Here is a 21,826-nt window from a genome sequence, read left to right as displayed (position 1 = left end):
GTGAAGCCTTTTTCAGGGGACCGGGGCTGTATTGGCCACGAGGTGCGGGAGGCCCTTTTGTCTCTGGGTCCCGGGCCCCTCAGTCTTCCTGCTGACGGTTGTCTTGAACTCGGCCTAGCTGGCCAGGTAAAAGGAGGTCTCGTTGCCACATTCCGGGAAAGATCCGTCAGCCTTGAAGCTGTCTCCTCCCGCCTTCAAAGGGGGAGCCGCTCAAAGGTATCTACGTTTGGCTCAGGCCATCTGCTGTCTTTGAGGGAGGGAACGTTATTGATCGTAGCCTCCCGGGCTCCAGATGATTTTGGAAACTAAGAATATCTGCAATCCATTTAGGGAGAAACAAGTCTCTTGGTTTGTTATCTCCAAGGCAGCATTTTTAATAAGCAGCTCATTCTTCACCCACTTCATTTGAGTCGTAAATGGCGAGTTTGTTTGTTCATTTGCCCTTTGAAAAAAATCTGTTAAATGTCCCATTATGTCCTTTGGAGAACAGAGGCTTTTTCCTCTTCCCACTCTGAGATCTTAATAACCAGCCGATTCGGATTTGAGTCATTTGTCAGATTGCACTTCAGCTTGATGTTCCCTGTGAATACATTTGTCCTGTGTAGCAGTGTTCCATCTTCCCCCGGAATGGGATGGGAGGATCCCAAGATCCGCATGGGAAGGAGGCTGTTCCCACTGTGATCCTGAGCCGAAAGGTTGCGGGGGTGAGGGTGGGCCGGCAGAGAGGGGCCGCTGCCTCTCCCCAGGCCAGTTCCCCGGAGGCGCGTGTGGTTCTGCTCGGAGGGGGACCGGAGACGCCCAGGCTGTGCACAGCCTTGTCCCAGCAGCCGGGCTCGCGGAGCAGGGGCTGGGCACCATTCCCGCTAAATGAGAAAAAGTCGGGCGGGGCGGGGGAGGGAGGCGGTGGGAAGCAAATCGCTTTTGTGTTTTTAAAATTCAGTATTTTTCTCCAGTGTTTAATTAACCCACAGCATTGGGTTAAAATAGAGAAAAGAAATTACCCCGATCCTGTCACTTTAAAACACGCATAGTTAGTTAACATTTTGGAATCCTTCCTTCTCTGTTTGTGTGTATGAACATGTACAGGCCCACAACGCATATACGGTTTCGTTTCCTGTTTCTTCCCAATTGCTGTATTCCAACATAGCATCTTATTTTACCTAATGAAGGCACTGAAATTTAACTAAGCCCCTGATTATTGTTGGACATGTAGATGGTTTCTAGAGAGTCACTCTTTTCAATTACCTGATGAGGGTCTTTGGACCCAAATCTCTTTCTGGGTTTAGGATTTTTTTTCCCCTGGGACTGTATTGGGTATTACGTATCCCAGATACGTAACTTCTAGGTCAAAAGTACAGATGTAGAAAGATACAGGTATAGAAAAGCATACAATTTGTTTTCATGGGGGCTCCCCCTGCAACTTTTAAATTTTTTTTTTTTCAACGTTTTTTTTATTTATTTTTGGGACAGAGAGAGACAGAGCATGAACGGGGGAGGGGCAGAGAGAGAGGGAGACACAGAATCGGAAACTGGCTCCAGGCTCCGAGCCATCAGCCCAGAGCCTGACGCGGGGCTCGAACTCATGGACCCGCGAGATCGTGACCTGGCTGAAGTCGGAGGCTTAACTGACTGCGCCACCCAGGCGCCCCATGCAACTTTTAATTTGACAAGGGGTCTGAACAGCGGGAGGCCCTTGATACGGTTTGTTGGGTTTGTCCTCAAAACGGATGCCCTGGAATGGGCCCCCTCCAGCTGGCGAAGACCACGCTTACTCCCCGCGTGTGGGCCGTTCGCTTCAAAACTAGCCAAACCAACAAAAGACTGAGGACAGGTGTCCCTTGGTTTTAAAAGTGCCTTAAAATAGTCTCAGATCGGCTTGTTGCTATCTCTTCATGTTTGTTTACTGGTTACTAATTTATGTGCTTGAGAGTTGATGCACAGGAGTGACTGGAGCAGCCGGCAGTCAGGGTGCTGCTGAGCCTGCTTTGCGGGCAAACCCCAAGCTGTGTGATGTGTGCCACCGTCCCCTCTGAGGGGCAGGACGTCGGATACATGCGTCAGTGCACAGAAGGGCTTAGTCTCTATGAGGACTAAACATCCCTATTTGCTTACAGTCACCATTTATAGAAACGGCTAGAGAACTAAAGTCTTTTTTTAAATTTTTTTCCTCCTGGAGGGCAAACACAGATTGAGGGGCATAATTTAATTGAACGCAGAAATTGGAAGGGCTGTCATTCTGAATCAGAAGTAGGCCTTGTGTGACTCTAGAAGACAGACATGGTACTCCGAAGCAGAAGGTGCGTGTTAAATTCTGCTATTAGTAACAGAATACATTTCGTTTGTCCGAAGCAGATTTAATTTCATTAAAAGGAGGCGCTTTCTAACAGTCTGATTTCCTAAGTTACTATGAATTTTACACGATGGATAAAGAGCCCTCGGCACAGTGCCTGGCGTGTAGTAGGCACTCAGTAAAACAGTTAATTTAATTAAAACATTTTTATTAAGTTTATTTTGAGAGACAGAGACAGCATGAGCGGGCGACGGGTAGAGAGAGGGGGAGAGAGAGAATCCAAGCAGGCTCCTTACTGTCGGTGCAGAGCCCGACACGGGGCTCAAACTCGTGAAACCGTGAGATCGTGACCCGAGCCGAAACTGAGAGTCGGATACTAACCACCTGAGCCCCGCAGGTGCCCCAGTTTCGTTTAATTTTTTTAGTAAGTTAGTGGCCGAGTTGGGCCTGCAGCCTTCTTCTGGCTCCTGTTCCGTGTTTTCGTGACACCACGGGCCAGTGCTGCCGAAGTTTACCGCGCATGTGACTTTCCCTGGGAATCTTGTTGAAGATTCTGGTTCCGTCAGTCTGGCATGGGGCCCGAGAGTCCACATGTGTCATGAGCTTCTGTTGCTCCAAAGGACACCCTTGGGGCAGCAAGACCAGAGGTAATCCCGAATACTTTTTGGTCTCAGCTCTCATTTTGAAAGACTCTGTTCATTCCTTTGCTCTTTCAGCAGGTACTTCATTGTGCACCCCGTGTTGTTAGAACTCAACGCAGACGTGGGCCTGCCCCGGCTGCTACGTCGGGCACAGAAGCTGAGGGGCAGGTGCCCCTGGGTGTGGGGAGGACTGCGAAGGAAGAGCACGGTGTGCCGAGGGAGTGAGCGGACAGGGGTCCGGCCTTCTCTTTTGAGGTCGTGGGTAATTCTTCCTGGAGGAGGAAGGAGAGCCCGAAAAGCAGGTCAAGAAAGAGTAACCCAGGAGGTTGGGGCAGAACCAGGATGGTGCAGACGTTACGGAGCGATGCTTTACGGAGGGGTGTCCACTAGGGTCAAGTACTGTCTGAAGACCAGAAAAAAGTGGTGGGAAGTTGTCAGTGAGTCATTCACGTGTGGAGCGAGGGACATTTCTCTCTGTCCACAACATTTAATTTCTTGGCCGTTGCTGGAAATTGAGTTTACTTTTAATTTTGACCGAGTCGGCAGAGGTAAAGAGAAATGAACGTTGATCTTGCTTTCGCTGTATGGGGTAGTGGTGTGGTTGTGGTTCTGGAAATGAAGAATGGCTTCGAGGCTTTTGAAATTTCAACTGGGAATGACGTGGGTTAACAGTACTGTGCTTAGCTTAACTTAAGGGGAGACCCTTCCTTTATCCACAGGGTCAGGGATGAGCTTCTCTGTGCCTCTTCCCTGAGCCAGTGTGGGTTCTGTCTCCCGTGTCGGATGGTCTCTGGGGACCTTTCACGTGCAGTAGAGAGTGTCAGCGACAAAAGCCACAGTGCCAGAGGTGGGGATAGACACTTCTTTCAAGAAGCTTGGAGAGAGGCAGGGAACGCTCAGTGACCAGAGCTGTTCGGGAGCAGAGGGAGACTGTTGTTGTTTTGTTTTTTAAAGATGGGAGAGACTTTCCCCCAGAATTTTATCCTGAAAACAATTTAAAAAAAAAAAAATTTTTTTTTAACGTTTATTTATTTTTGAGACAGAGAGAGACAGAGCATGAACGGGGGAGGGGCAGAGAGAGAGGGAGACACAGAACCGGAAGCAGGCTCCAGGCTCTGAGCCATCAGCCCAGAGACCGATGCGGGGCTCGAACTCACGGACCGCGAGATCGTGACCTGAGCTGAAGTCGGACGCTTAACCGACTGAGCCACCCAGGCACCCCAATCCTGAAAACAATTTAAACACCTCCAAGTGAGGAGAACCTGACGGTGAACACCCACACACTCCCCACCTAGATCCTGCTGTTAACATGTCCCGCCGCATTCACTCCATCTGATCTTTTTGATACATTTTAATGTAAGTTACAAATACCCGTGCCTTTCCCCTGAAATACTTAAACACGAGTATCTTAACTTCAGTATGTGTTTACAGTTATTTTTCCTTTTAAGGTTACATTTACGTATATTGAAATGTAGAAATCGTGTCTGTGTTTGCTCAGATGCACAAACGTATGTACCTGTGTAACCCACGCCTCCGCCAGACCCCTCAGCGTCCCTTCTCATCAGTTCTCACTGCTCCCCGCCAGCCATTTTTCCACTTCCGACCCCCATGTGTTAGTTTTGCCTGCGCTAGGCCTTCACAGGAACGGAATCATCAAGTAGACTCTTGTGTAAAGCGTCTTGCACTCGGCATTCTGTTTTTGTTTTTTTTTTTTTTTAATTTTTTTTTTTACCGTTTATTTATTTTTGAGACAGAGAGAGACAGAACATGAATGGGGGAGGGTCAGAGAGAGAGAGTGAGACACAGAATCTGAAACAGGCTCCAGGCTCTGAGCTGTCAGCACAGAGCGCGACGTGGGGCTCGAACTCACGGACCGCGAGATCATGACCTGAGCCGAAGTCGGCCGCTTAACCGACTGAGCCACCCAGGCGCCCCCCGGCATTCTGTTTTTTGAGGCTCATCCGTGTTGTTACGTGAACCAACAACACAGTCCTTTTTATTGCTAAGTAGTATTCCATCTCACAGATACATTAAAATTTGTTTCTTTGTTCCGCTGCTGCTGATTTGCATTGTTTTGGTTTGGGGAGAACACTCAGTACGGATCTTGAGGTTTTCACTCTTCTTGATGAATACCTACGAGTAGAATTCCTGGGTCATAGGTTTATTCGTTTTGTAGGAAATTGCCAGTACTTTCTCCACAGTAGTCTAACATCTTCTACTCCCACCAACAAGTTTGAGAGCCCTGGTTGATCTTTATCACTTGAGAGTGTTTTAGTAACGAGGGAAGATGCCAGTAGAGGGAGAGAAGCCCCTGGCCCTCGTGGAGAAACTTGACGCCTTGGTGAATATATTCGTACGTGTCCGGCCTGTTTAATGTTTCGTAGTTTAGGGAGCTCTCATTTGTGAGATCATTGGTTCCGTTTGATCCTGACTGCAGATTTGGCTATGATTAGGTTGAATGTGTTCTGGTCTTGAGAAGGTTTCTAGGAAATGACTTAATGAAGGCAAATTGCTTTGTTTTGTTTGCTTTCTTCCAAAATAAGGGTTTCCTATAAAAGGAAGATCAGAAAAACGTAAGTTGGTCTGGGAAAATTATGGACTGGATGTAGGAATTGCTAAGTAAAACTATAGAGACAGAACCTTAGAAATCTCATGCACAACACGCCTGGCAAGTGACTCAGCAAGCGACACTTGAGTGCAGAACTTAGAATTTCATCGGTGAGGAGAGGTTTAGTATAATTTTTGCAACAGCTCTGACTGATTAGCTCCCTGGGTGTGGCCACCTCTCCTCTCCCATTTTGATTTGGTTAATCCAGGTGTCCCAGGACTGGAATTTTCTCTCTTCCGGAGAGCTGAGATCTGGCCGTCTCAGGAACGTGGTACTGCCCGTTCTGGAGAATGCACAGTGCAGAAGCTTTGGGCCTTCCTCCTCTTTAAAGCCTTAGGGATTTATGCTGTCTTTATAAAAGACTGCTCCTCGTCTCCAAAGCGTAAAGTTACCGTCAGGCAAGGTCAATACTCTACTCATTAGCGATGAGGACTTTTTTGTCAACAGAATGACAGCATTGTTGGGACTGTCCATCTCAGCTCTGTGACAGTCCAGAAGGAGGTTTATGTGCTGGGCTAAATAGGAGACGTGATGCAGAAATCTGGCAGAACATAAATTTCATTTACTGCTTTCTTGCTATTTGATACTTTCAATTCCGTCAATAGCTTTTTCCTGAACTCTTGTTACTTTTATATAATCTGAAAATGAATTTAGCAACGGCAGGAGTGGCAACAGCACAGCAGACAGCATGCTCGATCTACAGCAGCTCGGGGAGGGCCTGCCAGGGCAGGGGAATGGCTTTCGTCATTTCTCGGGGCCTTTGTCCTGACATTATGCCCGATCCTGGGCAGCTGCGTGTGATTGGCTAGAACCAGCATCTCTAACTTTGGTTAATTTTTATTTCATCGGCTTTGGCATTCGTTTCTGCCTCCTTTTTGGTTTGTTTTTTGTTTTGCATTAAAAAAAAAAAAGACATCGCTGACTTATTCATACATATTCATGCTGCGCACTTTTTTGGGTTGCGTTTTCACACCATTCCATGCTCCATGTAGCTTCTGGCTAGCAAGGAGGACGAGGACACGACCAGACTTGGAGAAGATGACGAGAATAACTTCCTGAGCGACCAGCTCTCGGAGCAGAGCAACAAGGTAGGAACGTGGCGGTCCACCCCGATTCCGTCCTCCCCTCGCTGTGCCCAAGCCAGTCCTCCAGTTTGGGATGAATCCGTTGGCTTTTCTGTTCCTCGTACCTGTGTCGAGTGTTTGCCGTGTGCCAGTGGAGAGCAAAGACACTGAGTCTCTCTCTTCTCAGACCACACACGGGGCGGAGAGCCCGTCAGGGGACAGGAGGACATACGTAGGGCTGCCAGTAAAAAACAGGGTTGTTGTAAGAGAATAACAGGCTTTGGATGTTGGACCTGGTCAGATCCTTAGAGATCTAACCCCGCCCGTTTGTTTCATGCGTTGGAAATCGAGGCCTGTGAGGGCAGGGGGTTTCTCCAGGACACAGCGTCAAGTCAGTGGCAGAGCCGAGGTGAGGGCCCTGTCCCTGGACTGCTGCGAAGTCCCAGATCATGACCGCAGTGTGAGGACTCCCTTCTCGGGGGCCCCCTCCGGTCTCCTGATATGGAACCCAGCTTCGTGTCGTCTGGGCACTGTTGAGAATTTGCCTCCTTCCCTGTAGAACGTTCCTCCAGTCACATCCATACTGGGCATTTGGAACAAACATTCTCCCAACTTGAAAGAACCCGAGAGACCAGGGCACAGTGGGAGACAGGAGGCTGGAGGCTTGGCATTTGTGACCTTCAGAGTGTTCGCGTTCTCGTGGTCGTGAATGGGAGACCATTAAGAGGTGGATGGTTTGGGTGAGCAGAGCAGCTCTGAGTGGGCGCCGATTTTAAATCTTGCTGTGTATCTTCGTGACCTCCGTTGACCCTTGCTTAACCCCCGAGCCCGAGTTTTTCTCAGGGGAGTTAATACATCCTTGCTGGAGTGTCTGTGATATTTAAATAGAAAGGTGTGTACCAAGTGCTCGGTAAATGCTATCACTCTTTTTATTAGCGTCTCCGAGACCTTTCCTTCTTTGGAAGTTGCTTATTTAGATGGATGTAATAACTGGGTTGGTGGCAAACAAGACCCTATAAATAACGGCTCGTTGGTGTGGGTCTTGTCTTCCATTTAAAAATCTTAATCATTTCACAAGTGTGAGAGAGGGGTGTGATGGCTAGTGTGTATATCACCAGTAATGAAGTCAAGGGGGAGTTATTTATAGACAGATAGAAGAGATTTACAGCTTTGGAAAGGGGGAGAAAGAATGCTAATTGCAGCACCTCCAGACATGCCCAGCACAAGCTTTAACTAGATGCGTCCTCGGTACCACTCCTTCGGGGCCCTCGGTGACCCAAGAAGGTGGATCCGTAAATAACATCCTCCTGGGAGTTTAGGAACTCTCTTCTTTTCCTAATGAGACAAATCAAAGTCATGTTAATTAGGATGTATCTGTAAAGAGTGAGGCGCCTTTCTGATAGGTAACGGGGAGGATACACTGCAAGACGTAGATGATAGATGTCCACAAGGTCGTTGATGGCACGGGCTCCCTACCCTTCCTAGGAAGAACTTGCTAGGAGCTGGCCAGGGGGCGGGGGGACACATGCATGGTGGGCAGGACGCGGCCCTTCCTCTCATTCTTTTTCTCGTGGTCACCCGGGGAAGTGGCAGTGTTCTCCCCATTTTGTGGATGAGGGAACCGAGGGGAGGAAAAGTGACGTAGACCTGTCCGTGCTCTTGTGGGAGCCCCTCCGCCGCAAGGCACGTGTGTGGACCTTCGAGCCTGAGCCCGCTCCGTGCCCTCTCCTGCTTTCCTTCTCCCTCTGGCTGGCTTGCACTGCTGATGTGCTCTCTGCCTCCGTCCTCTCTCTCTCCTGCACGCACCCCCTCACTTTCTTCCCAGGTCCGTATTTTGACCAGATACTCTGATTTGCAGGTTGTGGAGGATTATTCCAAAGGAGGTCGCAAAAATGGATATTTGAGGCACACGGATTCCAATATTCTAGATTCCGACGGCGCCCACAAGCCTGGCTGCCCCGGAGACCGGAGTCTAGAAGAAGGCGAACTCATGAACTTGCTTGCCCCGTTTTTCAGTGAGAAGGCCACGTTGTTACTGGAATCCAGGTAGACATGGGGCCCCGGTAGTGGTTTCTTTCTCGGGTGTGAGGGGAGAACAAACTCATTTTGCTAAATGGATTTAGATGGCGGTGCTGTGTAATTTAGCCGAGAGAGCCACCGAAATGTCTTGGAAGGAATCGTGCCAGTCAAGCAATTAAGTAATTAGGCTGCACGCTAGTGGCTGGGAGGGGACGTCAGCAAAGCCTCGTGCAAGCCCAGTATAGAGAGCGAAAGCGAGCTTTCCTCTGGAATCGGTCCTGGGAGCCCCGGGAAGGGCTGTGTCTGGCTGTCAGAGAGAGGAATCAGCCCTACCGGAGTCTCTTCCGGTTTCTGCAGCAGCTTAAAAACTGCCATTGTAGTCGTGACTCGCGGTTTTATGTGGAGCTCGAACTGAAATTCTCTTCTCCTCATATCTGCCGGCGGTCATCCTGTGTGAGGAAATACCTCGGGGTGTTTGCCTTAAAACGAAAAAGGAGAAGCGTTCCGCACGTTCGTGTTTTTAAAATTAACCTTTGGGAGCAGATTGTCCCCCTCCCCGCTTCCCATTTTTCCGAGTCCGTCGTGACAGCTGCTTGGGCTTTGGGGCCAGAAGGAGCCGCGCTTTCCTCTCTCAGGGCCCCGGCCTCTCCGGCCACTTCCTCGGGAGCCGCGAGGAGGAAGAAAACACCGTTTAAGGAAAATGGCAGGCGGGTGGTGTGTGTTCAGTGAAAGTGTTGCCCTCTCCTCCAGTGTAGACAGAGAAACGGAGCCGCTAACTCCTGCCCGTGACTCTTGGCAAGAGCCAGGAACCCCACTGTCTCTCCCGTCGGTGGACTGAGCCTCATCGGCGTTTCTGTAGCTAAAATAGGACTGGAGCATCCTGTCAGTGTAAGCTCAGGCAGGCTGCCCCTTCCCCAGTCCCTGGCATCCGTCCAGCATTTTCCTAGCGCGCATCCTCTTGGGGGCACATGTCTAGTGCCTCTCCTGGCTGATTGTCACAGGGAGTTAGGTGCCCGTGGTTGATGCTTGAGAGTTGGAGGATTTTCTCCACGTCGGGGTCCCACACGTTACACCAGAGCTCGAAGATGCAGCTCTCCTTCCGGGGAGCGCCTAGGGATGTGCCTGGGTGATGTGAGTGGGGGGACGGGGGACGAAGGGGGAAGAACAACGGGCCGTGGTGGGCATGTGGGACGCGGGGGGGTGGGCTCCCTGCTGGTGGGCGGGAGCTTCTTAGGCCCAACTGAGAGCACAGGGGCTCTCAGCCTTCCGGTCTTTCAGCGGAAGCCCCCAAATTATATTCTAAGTCTCCTGATTTTTGAAAACGCAAACTTAGTTACATTTTTCCAGAAAGCATTTTCTGGGCCAACGCCCTGCGTGCCAGGGGGCAAGCTTGTGACAATCCGTGGTTCCGTTACCTGTGCCCTGCAGGTGACTGTTCTGTAGGCTTTCGGGCCGCGCTGGCCACTTGTAGTGTCAGAAAAGGCTTTCTTACACCAGCCTGAATCTCCCGTCTTGTTCTCCGGACAGCTGTCCTTCATGGTGCACCGCCGAGGCCCGTGACAGTGGACTCGTGGCTCCGAGGGCCCTCCTGCAGGCCCGACCGTGGTCGGCACCCCCGTCCGGCACGCACACCGGGCATCACGTGCCCGGTCGCGTTGCACCCTCACGCCGGCCTTGCATGCCGCTGGCGTGGCGGTAAACACGGGAGCCGACCTCTGGGGACCTGACTTTCCCTTAGCAAGTAAGTGCTAGGAGCTGTTGGCGAATTTTCTGGGATAACCAGGATTTTGATCGGTCAGGGAAACACCAGCCTTCTGCTTAGGAGTTCCCTTTGGGTCCAGGCCGCCACCGTCTGTCGCCTGGACTCCGGCAGCACGACCTCCTCTACTGTCCGTTTGCCACAGAGAGGCTGCCGTGATTTTTTTTTTTTGGCCAAAGTGACCTTTTTGTTTTTATCTAATTTAATTTAATTTAATTTAATTTAATTTAATTTAATTTAATTTAATTTAATTTAATTTAAAAGAGACAGCAAGCAAGCAGGGGAGGGGCAGACAGGGAGGGAGAGAGAGAATCCCAAGCAGACTCCACGCTGTCAGTGCAGAGCCTGATACAGGGCTCGAACTCCCCAAGCGTCAGATCATGCATGACCTAAGCTGAAGTCAAGACTTGGACGCTTAACAGACTGAGCCATCCAGGCACCCCATGCCACAGTGATCATTCCGTTCCATGCTTGAGACCCTCCAGCGGATTTCCATTGCCCTTACAGTAAGATCAGAGCTTCCTGACCTGGCTCCCACCTACTTCTTTGTCCTTATCTCCTCCCTGTCTTGCTCACCGAGCTCCGGCCATGTAGACCTCCTCTCTGCTCCTCAGGCATCCTGGCTGGTTCTCACCTCAAGGCCTTTGCAGTGGCCGTTCCCTCTAGCTGGAGGGCTTTTTTCCTAGGTGTATGTGTGACTGGTGGGGTCTCGGCCGGACATCAGCTCTGTTGCTGACCACGAACGGGAAACCTTGCTTCTACACACGGTCTCGGGACCTTCTCCCTCCTTCGCTTCCCTCCCTCAGTTCATAGTACTTATCATTGCTCTACCTGGTCTTATTTAGTTATCGACGTATGTCTGAATGTCTGTCTGTCTTCTTAATGAAATGGGAGCCCCTCGATTCCTTTTCACCATGCGCGCCTGCTGCCTTACATGGCAGGTGGGAGGTGCTCCATAAAATATTTCAGTGAGTGCAGATGATCAAAAAACTAGAAAATTAGAAAGAGGGTAGTGATTCTTTGGAGTCCGAAAGATCCGGGTTCCGGTCTTTGTTCTGCCCCTTTGCCAAGGGATGCTGAATCTTTACGAGCCTGTTTCTTCATGTGTAACATGGGGTTAGCATTGCCTCACCTCCTCGTCTTATGGTGACGACTAAATGTAGTCAGTGTGGGGCACCTGGGGGGCTCAGTCAGTTAAGCGTTTTGATGCCGGCTCGGGTCGTGATCTCGCGGTTTTGGGGATTGAGCCCCACGTCGGGCTCCAAGCTGCTAGCTCAGAGCCTGCCGCCCACTTGGAATTCTCCCTCTCCCTCCCTCTCTCTGCCCTTTCCCTGCTCACGCTCTCAAGTAAATGTACTTAAAAAACTATGAATGTAGTCAGTGTATTTAAAGGATCTGACACACTTAAGCGCTTCACGAACGTCTGTTCGTCTCCCTTTACACCTTTTCTCTGTGGCAGAGATTCTCAGGAAGGGTGTATCAACAATGTTTGGGCCTCTGGCGAGACTCTCGACTGAACCATTAAAAAGGTCCTGATCACAGCGATGGCTTAATGAATCCGTTGCTCAGATTCCTGGCAAAGTAACACTTGAAATGTTTTATTTAACAGCAACCCCACTTTAGTATATTGTAATGGCCTCTTTCGCCACCTCTTACTACCCATTTGTAAAGTCTTTTCCCTGGGCTTCACTGTGTGTTGTTTGTGGTGAGTAACAGGCCTCCTTTGGCTAGCTGAATAGCGATTGTCATTATTTTTAATCTATATTAAGGGAAAGAGAGGAAAGGAAAATTTAGTTTAACGTGCTTAAAGTACCAGAAATATTTTTAAAGTCTGGATTTACTAAATTTTAAGATGGGTTGTGTAGTCTAGATGATTCCATATTAGGAGTGAAAAATGCACCATACATTTTAATTTTGTTTTGTAAGCTGTTTGATTTTTTACCCTGCTTCGTCGTGCTGTGGCTGTGTGATTTGAATGGAATCGCCTCTGCCCCAGAGCTAGACGATGGGAATCCAGACAGCAGTAGGGCCTCCCCCTGCCGGTAGAGGGCTCAGCGGGGAAGGTGAGACCAGGGCTCATGCCAGAGTGGCGGCAGGGACACTGGGAGGGGGACGGCCAGGGAGCCGTCTGTAGAGGCTGGAGGGATTGCAGAGAGAAGAGAGAGGGCGCAACACCCATGAGGGCCTCTTCTATCCCCTGTCACTACCACTACCGATTGCCCCCACCTCTCCTCCTGGTAACCCTTTCCTGGAAGTTAACAACAGCTCTCCCACTGGCCTCTCCTTTCCTTGCCCACTCTGTTCCCTTTTTTCTTCTTTTTCTGCCTCAGTCTCCTGGTTTCTACTTTCTTAAATGAGTCACTTTTTCACCTTAAATGAGTAGCTTTTTCTCCTTTATGTTTTAGATGACTTACACATACTTATTTAAATTTTTTTTAATGTTTATCCATTTTTTGAGAGAGAGGGAGTGCTTGAGCGGGGAGGGGCAGAGAGAGAGGGAGACACAGAATCCGAAGCAGGCTCCAGGCTCCGAGCTGTTAGCACAGAGCCCCACGCGGGGCTTGAACTCATCAGCTGTGAGATCATGACCTGAGCCGAAGTCAGATGGTTAACTGGCTGAGCCACCCAGGCGCCCCTATACATAGTTATTTTAAAATCTTCAGGTTGCTTTATTGATATTATTTTCTTGAGTGTGAACTGTGATCTGTTGGGTTGTGGCCTGTTTGTCTGGACTGTGCTTGGTTTGCCCGTGTAGACAGCCGGTTCCGTCCCCCGCGCTTCGTCTTCCCCCTGTGGGGCGCTGCAGTCACCTCTGCTTGGCCCTCTGGCTCCTGAAATCTCCATGGTTTTCTCCACCATGTGTGGTTCTCCTCCTCAGTTTCTGACCTTTGGATAAATTGTACCTTGTTTTTGACGCCTATAGTGCACCTTATAATATGTTTTTGTTAGGTATTTTTTGCTGTCACTTAAGTGTGTTTTGAGCAGGGTGGGTGGGTTTCCTGAATGTACTCACTCCTCCCCCTTGACAGAAGTCTCTCCGTTCATTCTTTCCACGGCAGCTAGAATCACCCCTGCAAAGCACACGAGTGACCGGGCACTCTGCCACAGAGCCTTGCAGTGGCTCTCCTTTGCTGTCACGCCTCAGTTCCCCCCTCCTGGCTTTCAGCCTCACTCCCTTACCCTCCAGCATGTCTCATCTGTGTTCCCCTTGTTTGCCTAGCCTAGAATGTCCCATTTCCCTTTGCCCTGGACACCCTGGGAACGTGGCTCCGTAACCCATTAAAAGTTGTGTAGGGCCCATGTTTGCTTTTTTACCCCATGGAGCAATGATTTGTTGACATACCTGTCTCCAACCCAGGCTAAGGCCTTGCAGGCAGTTTTGCACCCTCAGTGCCTGTCCCAGGGCCTAGCACAAGAAACACCCACAGGGATTCTTCTTGAACTGCTCTGCAGCCTTTTACATGCTGGCTTTGTGTTCCTGGGACAACAGAGCCTGAAGTAAGGATTCGGGTACAAGTGGCTTCTTGGGAATATGACTCCAGGGAGCAGAGTGAGTAAGATAGGAATAGAGGCAAAGCCAGTAAGGGTTCCTGAGTGATCTGGTTGGTGCCATGGGTGGCCACAGCGTTGTCTCTCCAGACATTGGAAGATGGGGACGTTTCCCCAGTAGCTCTCTTCCCCCGCTGCTTGAGGGTTCCCCTCCACACGTAAACTGGTTCTCACTTCCCACTGCCCTGCCGGGGGATCAGGGAGCCCTGGAAAAGCTCCAGTGCAGCAGAGAAAGGCCAGGAGTGCTTGAGGAGGGACTGTCTGTGTCTCCAGGTGCCGTCCACACAGCATCCACGCGGACTGAGCTGGGGTCCACAGGAGCCTGGGGCATGTGGCCAGGGGCACGAAAGGACCTGCTACCTATACACCCTCTCGTTTAATCCTCATCGCTGTCCTGTGGCGGGGGAGCCTGACCTTCCAAAGAGTCGCTGAGTTAGAACTTGAAGCCATTTTCGTGTGATTTCAAAGCCACTGCTCTTCCTATTATGAGTGGTTCACAGCATCCCTTCATTCAGCACCTATTTCCTGAGCACTGACTGTGTACCGTGATGGGCCTGCTCACTGATGGGTCCACGAGGTTGGCTGGATCCACCGCAGCCATATTTGCCCCTGGATGTAGGAATGGAGCTGGGGGCGGGCGGACCTTTCACTTGTCAACAACACTTGATGACCCTGTTTGCTCCTTTGTAGGCCCAGCCTGCGTCCTTAGAGCCACGTGGCCCCTCACCTGTATATACTTGTGTCAAATCAATTCTCCTCCTCTTATCCATGAAATAGACAAGGTAGTACCCACCTTGTGTGGTCACATGAGGTGACCTGGGATAAAATCTTTGGTGTGGGTCCCGGCACTTGTCGGGCGGTCAGTGTGCTTAGTTTAAGCAGGCTTTAGGCCAGTTGGGAAAACTTGGGATACTGGGTAGGGCACAAGAAAACCGAGTTCTTCTATTTCCTTCCCTTTTGGAAAAACAGGCCTGACCTTCTGAAAGTGCTGCGTGAACTACTTCTGGGACGAATATGCTTGGCAGAGCAGGGAGTTTCTGCAGAACGCCTTGACGGTAAAACTGAGACGTCACTCAGGCAAATGGTTGTACAGCTGAGAGGTGAACTCGGACATTTCACCCGACCCGACTCGTTGTCCAAGTCCCACGATGAACTGAAGTCGCCTCGGACGGCCCGGCTAGAAGTGGCAGGTGAAGCATCCAAGCCGGAACTGAAAGATGCCTCCGTGCAGACCGTGACCGTGGAGGGTGACACGCTCGGATTCCAGCAGGAGGGCAAGAGAGAGGCTTGGGAAGAGAAGCCACCGGATGCCGTGCTCCACATGGAGGGTCAGCCGGAGAACTTGTGCGCGATGTCAGGGAGGCACGTCGCCCCCCTTGCCTTCCCCGGTGGGACCCACAAAGTAAGCTTGTTTGTATATTATTTATTAATTCCTTCTTTTATACAGAGGTAAGACTTCAAAACTCACCTCTGATCCCACTTGATTTATGTAAAATCCAGTATCTCCCTCTACCTGTACTTAGTCTGGCCTCTACCTTGAGGTGTGTGTTTTGTCTTAACCTTCCCCCTAGCCCAGTCTTATTTATCTCTATAGCGTGATACTTACACGGTTTCCTTATAGAGTCATATTTATGTATCTGTTTGTGTAGCTTTTTCTTTCATGCCGTGTACCAGGAACATCTTTCCTGGTAATGGCTTTGTAGAATTCCATCGTGGGGAATGTGCCAGAAATTGTATGACTTCCACCTCCAGGTGGACACTTACTTTTGTAGGTTGCAGCGAAATTGTGATGACTTGAGTCGGGCCGAGTCGGGCCGAGAACCTAGGTTTTCTCCTACGCAGACTTTCTGGTGGAGAGGTACTTTTCTGTGAGCTTTGTCTACATTCTCGTATCCTTACAACACCTGTCAGAGCTGAGGAAGCCGGATTTTGAATGCTCGCAGGTAGCCAGCAGTTAAAGGGTGGAGCTGGGACAGCCATGCCCTTTCCCAGGCTGGCCCCCAGCTCCTGCTGGCCCAAAGTGGTAGGGTCCGGTTTTGTTGGGTTGAGTGCATTTTGCTTCGGTCAAGATGCTGTCTCTATGCTTCTCCTCAAATACCATCACAGATGCCAGATTATTAAAAGCCAGGCTCTCTTGGCAGTGTTCGATTGGACCTTTTACTCAAATCCTCCTGGGCCGAGGGGTTGGGGTTGGTTGGTCCCCGCAGCAGGGAGATGTGAGTGTTCTGGTGGAGAAGTAGGTCATGTTTCTAATAGAGCTCCAGCGATGGCTGTTGGTGTTCTTGTTTCTGATGGGTGTTTTGTATCTGAGAAATCAGCTGTACACACTGCTTCATAGCATCAGAATGGAGAATTAAGTTTATTTTCTGACCACTAAATTACTGCTTTTGTGCATACCAAAGGGAGTTAGATATATCATTAGCAAAATTGCTTTTGATTGTTTTAAATTATGCACCAAAACTGTAATTTCTAGAAAAGGGTTTTCTAAAGATATCAGTAAAGACAAAAAAAAAAAAAAAAAGACACTGCCATTATATTAACGGTACTCCAGATGCAAATTTGTGCAATTTGGCTGGGATAGAAATGCTCTCATCTGCCCCCAGCCCTGTTAGTTTGTACCTGTGTATTAGGAAAGCTAGCTGTTTTTTTTTTTCCTCCCAGTTTATGTGGGGGATAGCCTCCTTTGTGTAGGAAAATTGCAAAATCGAATGAACTTATTAATTTCCCTGAATATATTTAAAAACTATTTATTTTTTAGTTTGGAGTTCTCCTTCTTGCTCGTGTCTTCAAAAGGAAGGCAACTGTGTTTATTTTTTAGTGTCTTCTGTTTGTGCCAAGATTGTTTGTGCTAGATCATCACATTTAATCTTCTCAGGAAGCACATGAGGTAGGTAGGTATTCCCTACCTTTTACACATGAAAAATACAAGCTCGGAAAGGCTCAGAAAATGGTCCAGAGCGAGTCGGCTGTTAGGAGGAAGAGTAGGGCCGGAGGCCGGAGGCCAGCTTCAGAGGCAGACAGGGATATTCTACACAAACCTTTCCCAGGAAGGGAGGAACCCTCTTGTCACCATTCCAGACGTACCTGGGATTGCTTCAGGCCTGACCGCTCACCTTTCTCAGTGGCTCGGATGGGACGGGTGTGACCTGGAACCTGAGGCTGGCGCAGTGGCGACTTGAGGAAGTGCGTGGCGAGCACCGGCTAGTGCCTCGTACGTGGCCGTGTGTGTGCAGGTCGAGCGCGGTGTGTGAGCCTTCCTGGCCCGCTTCCACCGGCAAGTGAGGAGTCCCGTCATGACATCTTTAATAAGGTGGTAGGTGGGACTCCGCTCAGCGTCCATAAGGTAGCATTTTGTGCGGTGTTATTTTAGAACCCGCGTTAGGTTGACTGACGGCAGTCTTCCAGCCTGAAATTGGCTTTGGCATTTGTGTACTTGCAGATATCTTTTCTCCTGCCATATGACACACAGATTTGGATCTAAGAATAAAGATTGGTGGAGACTGAGGACCAAGCAATTGACTGTTATTTTCCAGTCCTCTCTGATGAGGCATGCACTTCCTCCCAGCTGGTCCCCTTCACCACCTCAGACTGTTCTTGTCCTTGAACCTGTTCTCTTCCCTCGAATTTCAGGACAGAGAGTGTCTCACTTTCCTTAACTGAGCAGCAGAGGCTGAAGAGCCGTTGCGAGGTCCACATCTCTAACCTTCTCGTCGTATGGCCTCGGACGGGTTGTTTGACATCTCGGTTCTTGGTCTGGAAAATAGGCCTGCTAATTTCTGTTATCCTGCGAGCTCTGGGAATGCAGTTTGCCTGAGGACTGTGGGAGAACGTGCTTGAAAGCATCATACATCCTAGAACGTGCAAGCAGGGCTCCTGCCTCCCTTTTCCTTCTTGGGAGACCTTGCTGATTTCATCATTCAGGGTCCCAAGTATTTCCTGTTTTCCTCTCAGGTTCCTTCTCTTCCACTTAAAAAAATTAAAAAGGATAATAGCTTCATTGAGGTATAATCCACATATTATACAGTTTATCCATTTAAAGTATATAGTGCAGTGGTTTGTTTTGTTTTTGTACACACAGAGAGTTGTGGAACCATTACCGTAATAAGTTTTAGAACATGTTCATTATCCAGAAAAGAAACCCTGACCCATTAGTGGTCACTTGCCATTTCCCCCCGTCTGCCCTAGCTGTAGGCAACTGCTAATCTGCTTTCTGTCTTTCTATGTTTGCCTATTCTGGATATTCATATGAATGCACTCATACGGTGTGTGATGTTTGGCGACTGCTTCCACTCAGCGTAATGTTTTCAAGGTGCATCCGTGCTGTAGTCTCTGTTAGTACTTCATTTCTTTTTATTGCCAGATGATAGTCCATTGTATGGATGTAGCACATTTAATTTATGCATTCGTCAGTTGATGGTCATTTGACCTGTTTCCACTTTTCAGGTATTATGAATAACGTCGCTGCGAACGTTCATGTACTACAGGTTTTTGTGTGGACGTGTGTTTTCATTTCTCCTGGGTGAATACCTAGGAGTGGAATTGCTGGGTCAGGTAGTAACTCTATGTTTAACCTTTTTTTTTTTTCTTTTTGAATTTTTTAAAAAATACTTATTTATTTTTGAGAGAGAGACAGAGTGAGCCTAGGGGAGGGTCAGAGAGAGAGGGAGACACGGAATCCGAAGCAGGCTCCGGGCTCCGAGCTGTCAGCACAGAGCCCGACGTGGGGCTCGAACCCACAAACCGTGAGATCATGACCTGAGCTGAAGTTGGACGCTTAACCACCTGGGCCATCCGGCGGCCCTCTGTTTAACCTTTTGAGAAGCCACCAAACTGTTTTCTAAAGCGGCTGCTCCTAGTTTACGTTTTCACCAGAAACATGATAGTTCCAGTGTTTCCACGTCCTTGCCAACACTTGTTATTATTTTGATTATAAGCTGTCCTGATGGGTTGGGAGTGGCAGTATTTCACGGTGATTTGATTTACATTTCCCCGATGATTAATGATATTGAACGTCTTTTCATGTGTTTTTGGCCATAACTCCATCTCCTTTTGAGAAATGTCTGCCAGATCCTTTGCCCATCTTTTAATTGAGTTATTTGTGTTTTTTGTCATTGAATTGTAAGAGTAGTCCGTATATTCTAGATTTGGTCCCTTTCCCCAGCTTTTGAATATATTTAAAATTCTCCACACTCAAAAGCCACCCCCATTTGGCCTCTTAAATTATTTTTTGTATGTTACTTCCACGAATAGTTGAGTACCTACCGTGTTCTTGTGGTGAAGGCTGTGGATAGAGCATGACCAAGAAATGCGGAGTTCCTGAGCGCTGGAGCTTGTAGGCCAGGGCAGAAGACAGACGAGTAATTGCACAGGCATTTAGTTATAATGGTACCAGTGTAGGGGGCGGTGAGCGTCCTTAACAGAGAGACCTGACCTGGTCTTGGAAGTCAAGGCCCATTCTCCCGAGGGCGCTCTGAGTCCTAATGTTGTATTGGGATTACGCGAGGGGTGGGGGTCGGCAAGAAAGAGTGTTGTAGACACAGGAGGCGGTGTTGGCCAAGGCCCTGGGCTGGAAAGAACACAGACACTGAGGAACTGATAGAAGGTGAGTGTGTGGGCGTAGGGAAGCAGGAGAGGGGCAGTGACTCTGCGTGGAGGCTGTGGTGAGGATTTTGACCTTTGTCATAAGGGAGCAGGGAAGCATTACAACAGTTTTAAGCAGAGGCCAGGAATGGTAGGTTTGCCTTGCCTGCCGCAGTGGGGAGAGTGGACTCGAAAGGCCAGGGCTGGATGGGGGAGGGCGCTCAGGAGGTGGTTGCCGTGGCTAGGTGAGCACCAGCAGCGTCTTGGGGCTGGTGGGGGGCGAGGAGGGCCGAAAGGCCTCAGAGACCACTCGGGGGCAGGGATCCGTGGAGCCCGGCGAGTGGGGCGCATGGGTGATGAGCATAAAGGGCAGTCTGATAAGGACTCTCGGGTTTGGGATGCACGGTGAGGGGATGGTAGCGTGATTCACCGAGAGTGTTGAGGCGGCGTGGCTTTGGGGCAGGGGCTGGGGTGGCGCGAGCGAGGGGCTGAGGGCTGGGCTGGCCAGTGGAAATGAAGGTGCCCGAGCCAGGCGGGTGGGGAGATCTGAGCCCGCCCGGGCGGTAGCCGCGGGGTCAGTGACTCGGTAGCCAGGGAGAACTTCGGTGGGAGGTGGTTCTGGTGGCCTCGCAGGGGCGGGAGGCAGGTTGGCTTAGACCGAGGGGTGGGGCGGGGGGAGGAAATAGAGAAGGAGCAAGAAGGTGCTCCTCAGAAGATCGTGTTGAGGACAGGACTGCCGTGTATTGAGCATCTGCCGTGCCCGGAGACGGTGGGCCAGGGCCAAGCAGGTGTCGACGAGGAAAAGCTTGGTGGCGGCCAGTCAGACGAAGAACCTGCCAAGACACTAATTCTGCAGACCGGGAGATAAACTTAGATGCCACTGTAGGAACCGGAAGTGTGGACGGCCGGCTTGAATCCTGTTGTACGAGGTCGGCCTGAGGACGTGTTGCCTGCGTGACCAGAGGACGTATATTCATTGTCCTTTTCGTGTGTCTCCTCAGGATGCCAAGAAGTCCCGCTTGCCCATCCTGATAAAAGCGTCCCGGTCATTGGGAAATGTGTACCGGCTCCCCGCCACCCAGGAGCTGGTGACCCAGCTGCAGGGCCAGGTCCTGGAGCTGCAGGGGGAGCTGAAGGAGCTTAAAGTCCGCAACAGGCAACTTCGGCAAAAGTTAATTCTGGCTGAAGCGATGACGGAGGGGAGGCCAGCGCCAGACAAAACGCTCCTGAAAGGTAAGCACCGGGAGAAATGTGTTCTCCGTGCGCGAGACAAACGACCCGATAGAGCTGCTCGAAATGTCAGCCTTGTTGTGCAGAACTGCGGTAAGCTTGAGTATAAATTTTATGAATTACAATGATTAATCTTGACTCTTGACAAACACACAATCGAAGGAACACAATAAGGGAAACGAATCTATTGTTTTCATTTATTCTGGAGTCCGCGTGAAGGGGACTTGTAAGCGCTCGCGGGTCTTGTGAGGTCACCGCTGCCTTCACTTGGGGTGGTCTGCGGGTACCCCGGCTGTGGGATGATTTCAATCTGGGTTTTTGTGTTTTTTTTTTTTTTTTTCTGGCTTTGTCTGTGGAAGCCTCAGGCATATGGGTAAGTCACGTGTGTAAGCGAGAGTCCTCGTGGTGGGGTTTTCTAGAATGTCCAGGCTACATCACTTTGGGTTCCTGAGGGCTAATTCCCAGCCCTGTTGGCCTTACGTCTTCCTCTGGAAGTGACCTGCCTCCCCGCCCACTTTGAATCTGCGGTTTCTGCACTCGTGGGAGCCCCCAAAATGGAGGGCCCCTGGGTTAAGATGTGTCCAGGTTAGACTGCATAGACTCGGAGGGAGCGTGTGAGATAGCGTCCCCTCGGCCGGAACAGTGACAGTGGTTTGGGGCCACCACCCCTTCGAGAGTCTGAAGAAAGCTGCCAGCCGTTACCAGAGAGCAGTGTAGATGAGCACACAGGTAGTGTCGTACCTCGTTTTCAGAGGGTTCGTGAGTCCGCAAAAGCCCACGTGCACTCCTGATTTTGAACTTCTGCTGCAAGCAAATGATAGCAACACCCAGTACCAAGCAGTCTTTGATTTATCTATTCAAAAAGCAGTGGTTACATCCTCCTGTGTGCCCGGCACCGTTGTGGGCCCTGGGGAGATCGTGAACAAAACAGGTGACCTAAGTGTGTGGACAGCTTCCCTTCCTGTTGTGGGGAGGAAGACAATAAGCCGATAAGTGGACAAGCTGTATGTGAGATCGCAGGTGCTGTGGGGAGAGAGAGAAGGCAGGGTCAAGGGCATGGGTAACGTGGAATGGGGTAGAGTTTGC

The 21,826-nt window shown here is 50.0% G+C and overlaps 1 protein-coding gene across 1 annotated transcript in view; it reads left to right on the top strand.

Moving 5' to 3' along the window:
• CDK5RAP2 (CDK5 regulatory subunit associated protein 2) overlaps positions 1-21,826 on the top strand; it is a 169,809-nt gene that overhangs the window by 95,417 nt on the left and 52,566 nt on the right. The window contains 4 exon segments of the mRNA XM_019454024.2: positions 6,532-6,627; positions 8,462-8,649; positions 14,900-15,332; positions 20,512-20,743. Coding sequence (XP_019309569.2) covers positions 6,532-6,627; positions 8,462-8,649; positions 14,900-15,332; positions 20,512-20,743 — 949 coding nt within the window.

Source organism: Panthera pardus, unplaced genomic scaffold (genome assembly GCF_024362965.1).
Source record: "Panthera pardus isolate Hobbes unplaced genomic scaffold, ASM2436296v1 HiC_scaffold_20, whole genome shotgun sequence".
Taxonomy (NCBI): domain Eukaryota; kingdom Metazoa; phylum Chordata; class Mammalia; order Carnivora; family Felidae; genus Panthera; species Panthera pardus.
Note: the sequence above shows the minus strand (reverse complement) of the source record. Positions and strands in the feature narration are given on the sequence as shown.